Below are 10,206 nucleotides of genomic sequence, written 5' to 3' on the forward strand. Positions count from 1 at the left end.
TTAGTTGAAATAAGGCATATTTTTTTATATCTCGTAAATACCTCATTCTCGTTAGTTGAAATAAGGTTAATTTTTTTATACCTCATAAATACCTCTTTTGATACAAGTGTAGGAAAAGCAACCTCGTATACCTTAAAAATCACCTCATCAGTCTGGTTGATTTGAAAGTGATTTAAAACAACCTCAAAATAAGCTTAGGTGCAAAAAAAATGACTCCATATACCTCAATAAATACCCCACTTTCTTTAGTTGAAACAAGGTAAAAATTTGTATACCTCAAAAATACCTCTGTTGTTACAAGTGTAAGAAAATCAACTTGGTATAGCTCAAAAATCGCCTTATCTGTCTGGTTGATTTGAAGTGAATTTTAAACAACCTCAAAACAAGCTGAAGTGTATATAAAACAACCTCGTACACCCAGTGCCGTTCCTGGCGGGTATGCAGCGAATGCCCCGCACGCAGGCGCCCAATTTAAGGGGCGCCAAATTCAACTATTCGAAAAAAATCAAATTATAGCGAATTATTAAAAATAAATTTTTTGTCATATTTTGTCGTTGTTTTATTTTATTACGCCCATTTTCATAGTCAAACACTTACACTAAAGTGACTTTAGTCTATAAGGAAACTATTCAGTTTAAATCTCAAACTAAAAATGATTATGAAAATTGGCCTTATCATCAAAATTTAAGCATAGTATATAGGGGCGCACAAAATTATTCTTGCACGCAGGCGTTCGCCACCCCAGGAACGGCACTGCGTACATCTTAATTACAACTTTTACGAGGTGTAATTTTTATTGCTGTTTTCTGTGCATCCTTAAATATACCTCAAATCAACCTTAATACCTCAAAAATACCTCAAATCAACCTGAAATATACCTTAAATTTTCGTAAGGGTGAGCTGGATGCAAGTGGTCGCTTCCACCTTCACCCCCCACTGTGTTTATACTGTTTTATCCTTCCCACGCCTACGGGTTTAGAGATGCTATGTTTTATTATTGTGAAAAATTTTAATTTGCTAATTCAATAAAGAGAAATAATATTTTAATGGGGATTACAAATTAAATAAATTATACTAGTAGCAATAATTTATTGAGAGTGAGAAACTGCCATTTGTTTTGAACCACTTAATCTTGTTTTAAGCATATAAATAAAAATATAGTAATAAATGATGAATAAAAGAAAAAGCTTTTCTGTCGGGAAAGGAATGAAAATCTAAAGACCCTTTTACAAAAAAAAAAGAAGAAAAAAAATTGGAAGAAATTGAATTTATAACGAAATTTTTAGAAGAAAAATATTTAATAGGCTTGCAAGACTTATGGAGAATGTAATGAAAAATTATTTTGCTTAAAAATAGTTGTATATTTTGTGTTAAATGTAATAGATAGATTAAAATTTTATATGCATGTTTTTTATATTGCAGTTCAAAAATATTTCCAAGTTAAAATTGCGTTTAATTAAATGATTATGTACAATGGTATATTTTTATTTTTAACACTTTCATCGCGGCAATGACGCGCCTTTGTCTTATCCTCTGCACTTAGAGTTTCCCCGCAGCACTAAAACTGAAAACAACAAAGCAAATTCCTTTAAAACTCACTTATTTAACCTTAATAAATAACAATCAATTGTTATAAAAAAACTAACCAAATTCACTAATATAACTATAGATCACAGTGAGTATTCCTGGACTGGAAGACTAGTTATCACGTCCATTGCGATGAAACAGTTAAGTTTGTAAGCCTAGCATTTTATAGATGCAAAGTAGGAGGAGAAAAAATTACAAACAAAACAGATAATTTTTTACAAATATCAGACTCATCGTTTTGATATTGTTACTAAATAACTAATATATGGATGGTGCTTTCAATAGAAATGTAAACAATAACAATCTCGAGCGCGGCACCTACTCTAGTTCTGGTGAAAAAGTTTGCAGCTGCTTACTACATGTTATTTTGATAGGCGATGCTTTCAAACGGATAATTTTGTTTTCAATAAAAGAAATAAATTTGATAATTTCTGAGCTCAAATCTGCCACATTTCATAAGATATTAATGTTAATATGTAATTCTGGTGAGTTCGAAGTAAAAATTTGTTTTAGTTTTTTAGAGATATATTGTTAAAAAAGGTGACATGGTTGCCAGATTTTGATTAACTCGCTTTTTTGGCAGTCTTAATATGGCCTCTTTCCATAAGTTTATTACTGTTTGTTCTTTTTGCAAGCTGTGCACCATCTTACGCTAGTGTTAACACTTTTAGCATTGCAAACACAAGTGATAAGTAATCAAATACATTGTTTGCTAGAATCTCAAAACACAATGATGCCAAATGGCTTAAAAATACAACTGAAACAGTAACCCGGAAATTTAGGCGGTACCGAGCTTGCAGCGTTCCCTAGTGTAGAAAACACCATCCATAAAGGAGCACGTTAAAACAACTTTTGTTTGTAAATAAATTTTTTAAGCATTAAGTAGTTTTTATTAAAGAAAAAATTATTTATTTTTTTCAAAAAAAATTCTATTTTTACTTAAATCAACAAAAAGCTCATGGGACAGAAGTCTTAAAAAATTTTACGATGACTTAAACTCTAAGAAGCTGTGGCGTAAATAATAATCGGAAATAGTAACCCAGAAGTATCTGAAATTACAACCCTTAAGTTACCGCTTTACTGATATTTGTTAATTTGATTCGAATCGCTCGGCTACCCTGGCTCATGTGTACTGCTGAGACACGTGTGGAAATTTTTTTTTATTATATTGGCAACTCTTTCCGTCATGGATTTACAGTCTGCCATATCAAAGTAAGCTGTTTCAAAATTAGAAATTATTAACTTATTTTCATACTGGTCTGCTATTCCTAGTACTTGTTAAAATATTCATACTTATAGCATCCGATTAATATTATTATTTGACATCATTAAAGTGTTTAAAAATAATTTCGGCATATTTCATTTCAGTACCCTTCATCATAACTTTTTTTTTTCAATTTATTTTTAAAATAACCTGTTTCGAATTCTTTCAAAATTATATTAAGGATTGACTAAGTTTCCTAAAGGAATTCATATTCTCTCCTTTCATTAATTTAATTTCAATTAAGTATGAAACGGTATAGATTATTTTTCTATGTTCACATATAAACATCCTAGTCGAACCTCTTCAAAACAATGTCAACTTCTGTGATCATTTGTGGTACAAAAGTTAGGATTTTTAAAAAGAACTATTAAATTTTTAGAGAAAGCCTTATTTTTCTGTTCAGATCTTTAATTTGGGCGTTAAAACTTTTGATTTAGTTTCAAAATCTTGTTTAATTTTATTCAGCTATCTTAAACGAATATGTATTAAGGAGGGTTTGCTCATTAAAAATTAATTGCACACTAATAAAAAGTATATAGTTGAGCACGTGGTGATATTTCATTTAATTTTGAGCTTTAATAAAAGTTCTGATAACAATGAAGCAGTTCACAAGTGTTTTATCATAATAATTTTGGTACCAGTTTTGGAAATTGTGCTTTCAATTCATTAATAATTTAAGTGGAGTGGAGGCATCTGTGTATCAAATTTATAGTTCAGGAATAATCTATTTTGCAACAATATGTTTTACATAGGTATTGCATTTGTGTTATCTATTAATCTCTAAACACTGTTCATGAATAATATTGATATATCATTATAACAAATAAATTACTAATCTTCACCAAATGTTTAATTTAGCTCAAATTTACTCTTAAACGAAATATGATTATTCTTTCTTGAGGATAGGCTTTAAATTAAAATTTGTTGTGTTGATAAATAATTTTAATTTATGTTTCAGACATCTCAGCACAAAGTATGAAATATGATAGTTACAATTAAATAAGCTATTTTGGATGTATCTATTACAATCTCTAGGTTTATCTATTAAATGAATTTAATAGAGGTTCATCAAAAAACTTCTATAGAATACATTATGTGCTTAATTATTATTATTATTATTTTTTTGTGAATTAAAAATTTCCTGAGATGTGATAAATATCATGCTATTTTACAGAAATGTATGGCTGATCTATTAATGAACCATAAAGCTTCATTTGTTACCGAAATAGTGGTTTAATAAGCCTATATATATCCTGGTGATTTACAATGGTTAGACATTTATATCTGGCACACTGTTTTGTGTGACTAGATCTAGATTAGATATTCATTACTCAAAGTTATACTATTATGAGCTGCAGTGCTTTAGTGTTAATGATATTGCATTGTCATTGTGAAGAACTAGTATGTAGTTGTGAGAACCTACTTGAAATTGATGGATATCAACTTGTCTGGGAAGTTAAGACAGTTTGTGCAGTATGTTTGCCGTAATGGAACTGTTGGTCACAAAATTGTGGAGTCTTAACCTTTATGACCTCCTTGGCCCAGATTGGACTGTTACAGAATGCTTAACTTTTTGTGACACATTTATGATATTTGTTCTTAAGAAATAATTTAGTTTCAAATTGAATCTTTAAATGGAATAAATCTTTTAACTCCATACATATGTATGGAGTATGGTAAATAGTCTTGCCTACTGAATATTGGGAATCAAGTTAAATATATCATAAGTTATTTTTTAGCTTTAATGTGAACACCATCTTTGCTCCAATATGCATTAATTTATTTTTTAAAGGAAAATACTTTGCGCTTTAAAAGCAATAGACAGATTTTACATCTGTGCTATTTGTATAAGAGTACAAGGTAATATGTAAAAACTAATCTTAGTATATATTTTAGTAATCTCAGTAAAAAAAAAAGTAGAAGAATATGCATATTAAAAATCATAAATTAATGTGTTAGCTTAAAACAAAATCCTGATTAAACATTATGTAACGGGGCAGGATTAAGAAATTTCAAAGCCAGTTTGGTTGTTCAGGAGGAAACTTCAAGTGGTAAAATGTGATTATTTAAGACACATTTTATTTTATTGTTGTAAACAAACTTGTTTGTTTGGTTTTAGCTCCATATTGCTTGATAATAGATTTTGTTAACATTTTGAATTTTCTCGCTTAAATATACGTTTCTTGTACTCTGAATAATTTTGTGATTTAAATTTTGATAAAGGTTTTAAATTTATGTTTAGCAAGCAATGATAGAGATGTGAACTTGAATGTTTTGAATGAATGAACGTTGAATGAAATGAATATGTTTGGTTGACGGCAGCTTATCAGAAAAACAAGGATTCTTTCAGACGGACGACAAAAGAAAACATTTGCCCTTTCCATGCCCCCTCTCCACCTAAAGATCTTCAAGGTCACAGAAGAAATATTGAAGTTTTCTCTGGACAAAGTGGGAGAATAATGCCCTCCCCCTACATTTTCAGCTTCTCAACTTCAAGGATGTGTCAAATTGGCGGGAATATCGAGCAAAATTTCCCCCGGTTTTCTGGATACCAGATAAATCATTCTGTACTGTATAATATGAAGATTAAGTATTTGTCGTTGGGACTCGGGACTTCTTACATTTCTGGGTGTTTTTTTTTTTTTTACTTAAAGCAAATCTCTAGTTAAGCTAATATATCTAAGGCGTGCACATTGTCTTTATACTCTTTAGAAATGCCTTGGAAATAAATAAGTCTCTAATGAGAACTTGGAACAACTTAGATTTACAAATTATCTCTTAGAAACTAAGTAGATTATTACGATACTAAGTTTTTTGTAACTAATTGAGGGTGGTCGTATTCTGGGTGTTCCTTAGAATTCTTTTGTTTTCGTATCATCCAACCAGGTCTAAAAATTCAGTGCAGAGCATCAGCTTTTTTTAGGAATATCGCAGAATTCCATGTTTCTCAAAAAATTGGTTCTCGGGCTTTTGCTAATCAAAAATTTATAATTTGATGAAATTTTCATGCAATTCCATATTCTAAAATTTAAATTTTGAAACTTTTGCTTTATCCTTTTAACAAGACATTTACTTACACGTGATTTTAGCGAATTTTCCCCATTTTAGAATTTTTTTTTAACTGTGCTGAAATCTGCTAGTGTCATTATTCTTGTTCACTAGATTTTAATATCTGTTACCTTAAATACCTAATTAGGGAGTTAGTTAAAGTTGCGATTCGTATTCACATAATTTAAAAATCCTGTATCGGGATTTGTATTTACGTGTTTTTAAAATCAATTTAGTGTTTTGTATTCATGCGTTTTTAAAATCCAAATTTGCAATTTATATTTACACGTTTTTAATGTCAAACATCAATTTTGGTATTTATGCGAGATTTAAAAGCTATGTATTTTGCGATTCGTTTTCAAGCAATCTAAAGATCATGTTCCGTATTCACACATTTTTAAAATAAGAGATAAATTGACCAATACCACGATTCACATTCATTATATTGTTTTGATTTTAAAATCAACTATCATGATTTATATCAACAGGATTTTTAAATCCAATATTACGATTCATATTCACGCGATATTAAAATCCAATATCACAATTCTTGTAAGAACTGAAAATCTTCTTAAATTAGTTACTATTAAGGTGGGATATTCTTTGTTGGTAGGTAATTTAATTATGAATCTTATTTAAAAAAATTATGTTAAATACAAAACATGTATGGTACATAAAAAATTGATATCTTGATATTGATATTTTGCACACAAAATTTTCAGGGTTTTCACAACCACCCCTGACTAATACAAGGATGAAAATCCTTTCTTTTTTATGTTTTCGAGCAGACATCCTATTTTTCAAAAATTATTTTTATACATTTATTACTGTTATAAGAATAAAAAATTAGGATATCAAAAATTTTTGAAAATTAAGGTTTACGACTATGGCTTTTCAACTCAGTAGTCTTGTAATTTTGAACCAAATCGGGAAGACGAGAACTTCTGGATCAATAATTGGGAGAAATTTTGCCTTTGTGGAGGAGTTTTGATGGAACTAACCATAACCACCTAGAGTAGAAGGCCTAGGAGCTTGTTTGTGACATCACGATCAGAAGGTAGAAAAGAGCGTAGATAATTTCTACCTTCAGAGTGATCAGAGGAGGTTGTGAAGATATGAAGATAGTCGATTCCTTATTAGTTTTATTGTTTTTTCTTTCATTTTTAATAGCTCAAAATAAGAATCCAAATTTTTTTATGATCTGAATAATTGTGTATATATAATCTTTGCCTTAAAAAAATAAATTTAAAATGAATCAAGAGAAAAAAAAATCATGATAAAAAATTAGTAAATTAACGCAGTAAGAAATTTTAGATTAGTTTTTAAAGATTTTTTTTGGTTATTTTCAAAAGATTTATCCAAACCCTTTTTTTTAAGGATAAATTTCAATTTTAAACTATTTTAAGAGTAATCAATATTATTAAATAAATATCAATTGATTAAAAATAAAAATATATACCTAAGAATTAAAAATTACTACTTAACATTACATTCATGGAAACAAAATGTTATTAGAAAGAACACTTAATGTAAAATTCTATAAAAAAAAGCATAAAAATGTTTATCCTTTATAAGCCTTTGAAATATTTATAACAAATGTATATAATTATTCTGAAATTTTTTTATTTACTGCAGTAAACTAACAAATTAACATCTGTCCCTCTAATTTCTTTCTATATTCTTTTGTTTTGCATACATGTGATAAAAATGATTTAATATGACTTACATAGACATGATTTAATGAATGATTTAATATGACTTACATGATTTAATATGACTATAATAAAAATGATTTAATATACTTTAATATGACTAAGCTGAATCATTACTTTGATGATATAGACTTTATGAATGAGGTATTTAAGTATATGAAGATTAATTTTATCATAAAAAGAACAAAAGCTTTATTTAAATCAGTAAGGAGAAAAATATATATGCAAAGCAAGTAACATTTTAAAAATTTTTATTTTGAAACATATATCATTAATTATCATTATTTGCAATTTCAAGATTACTATACTTCTGAAGAAAACATTGTAATTGTCGTATATTTTTAAATGACCAAATTTCCAAACATTTTATTTTAAAACATAACCCCAGAGAGCAAACAAAAATTTGGTAGAAAAATTTCATGGATAATTCAAAATATTTGCTTACATACTGTATTTTTCCGTGCATGTTAATGGAACAATCTTTTCCGAAAATGCTGCCTGTTGATAAAACTGTTAATATACAACAATGTATAAGTAACACAGTAAATTACTAATGATTGTATAGTAGTTATTAAATACTTTACCATATATGAACCATTCAAATTACCCGACACTTTTGCTCTTGTAACAACATATTTAAAAAACTTGTTGATTTTGAGAAATTTAATTATCCGAAAGAAGGAAATGAAAAAGTACAGTAAATTAAATAAAATATTGAATGAAATACAAAAATGTCTTTACATAATCTAAATTTTCCACTTATTTTTTAAATACTATTCTATATTATAAATTATATCTGGAGTTATAATTAAATTACCAATTAAATTTTCCTTTAAGAAAAACACAAATATCTCATACTTATGGAGCTTTTAACTATTTTTACGGGATAATAAGAAATATATACTAGTAAAAACAAAATTGTTTCTTAAAATTGCAGTTTCTGATGTACCACAAAATATAATGTAAATAATGCAAAGTAGTTACATTACATCACCCAATAATTAAAACTAAGTAAAGTTTTGAAAGTAAACAAGAACTGAATGAAAAAACGACTATTATTTACAATACATTTTTGAAACTTTAAAAACATAAGATTAAATTGAAGCTTTAAATTCCTGTGACCTTCCTATTAATCATTTTACAATTTATGATAATAATTAAATATTTATTTTTAAAAGTCTTGATGTAAGACATCCTATTAATCATTTTACAATTCACAATAATAATTATATATTTATTTTTAAAAGGAGTGATGAAAAACAATCTACTTTCGGAAAGCATTAAAAGTGATAATCCTTGTTAATTTAAACATAATAATAAATCTTTATAAATTTAAACAAATATTCTTAGTTAAAAGTTAAATACAAATTTTAAATAGTTTTTGCATAAATGAATCACACCAAAATTGCTGCAGTTGTGTGTCTTGGGGGAAACGAAATACCTTGTGATTATCATCATAGTTCCCTTGACACAAGAAACATAAACCATGCTTGATGCCTGAAAAATAAACAGACATTGAGACTCATGGCTGAAACTAAAATATTAATTTATCAACACTTGCCTTAATTTGTCATTGGAATAATGAAAATCAAAAAAAGAATTTTTTTTTTCTTCCCAAAAAATTTATCTGAATCTTAAATATATTTTCTTAAGTTTTGGTTAATATAAACAAAGTTCTGGTCAATGTAGTCAACAATCTCTATAATAAGTGTTCAATTAAATAATTTATTTATGAAAGCTTTCTTAATTCCAAATACTTTTTTTAAAAATATTTTAACAGCACACTAGAAGAACTTTAAGTAAACAATGACACCAAACCTTGGTACAGTATTAGAAACTAATATTTTTATCCCCAAATATTGGTACATTTAGAAATTCTTCAATATTAAAATTCTTCTCAGGCATATTAGATTTAAAATTCTAATAGCTAAATATAAACAAATGTAACTTCTATCAGCATTCTTCAGATAAACACATATGGTATTTTTTTACTAAAATTTGTTTAAATTTAATTTCATTAGAGTTAAAAATAACTACTTTTCATCACCAAAACAGTTTAAATTTCTTTGTAATGCTTGTTTATAATAATTAGTGAAAAGTAGTTTTCAAATATTACTAACATTAAACCAACTGGTAATTCTACACTTCAAATAATATCTTAAAAAATATTTTTCTTAGTTTACAGATTCTTAAATAAATTTTCGAAAGTTTTGGTTCATAAAAACAAAGTTCTGCTAAATGTAATCAACAATCTCTAAAATAAGTGTTCAATTAAATAATTTACTCACTAAAATTTTCTTTATTTAAAATACTTAAAAGTATTTTAACAGCACATTAGAAGAACTATAAGTTAACAATGACACCAAACCTTGATATAGAATTAGAAACAAATATTTTTATCCCCGAACATTGGTACATTTAGAAATTCTTCAATATTAAAATTCTTCTCAGGCATATTTAAATTTAAAATTCTAATAACTAAATATAAACAAATGTAACTTCTATCAGCATTCTTCAGATAAACACATATGGTATTTTTTTACTAAAATTTGTTTAAATTTAATTTCATTAGAGTTAAAAATAACTACTTTTCAT

At 27.2% G+C, this 10,206-nt stretch overlaps 1 protein-coding gene and 1 long non-coding RNA gene across 2 annotated transcripts in view; both read left to right on the forward strand.

Annotated features, from left to right (window-relative positions):
* Window positions 1-2,773: 2,773 nt before the first annotated feature.
* LOC107448549 (adaptor protein complex 1, gamma subunit) overlaps window positions 2,774-10,206 on the forward strand; it is a gene marked incomplete at its 5' end in the record, with an annotated part of 82,712 nt that continues 75,279 nt past the window's right edge. The window contains 1 exon segment of the mRNA XM_071187594.1: window positions 2,774-2,799. Within this exon segment, the coding sequence (XP_071043695.1) occupies window positions 2,774-2,799 (26 nt within the window).
* LOC139427056 (uncharacterized) lies at window positions 2,865-7,170 on the forward strand. The gene is made up of 2 exons (XR_011638209.1): window positions 2,865-3,603; window positions 5,094-7,170. It is a non-coding gene; the product is annotated as an uncharacterized lncRNA (long non-coding RNA).

The sequence above is a fragment of the Parasteatoda tepidariorum genome, chromosome X1 (genome assembly GCF_043381705.1).
Source record: "Parasteatoda tepidariorum isolate YZ-2023 chromosome X1, CAS_Ptep_4.0, whole genome shotgun sequence".
NCBI classification, from domain to species: Eukaryota; Metazoa; Arthropoda; class Arachnida; order Araneae; family Theridiidae; genus Parasteatoda; species Parasteatoda tepidariorum.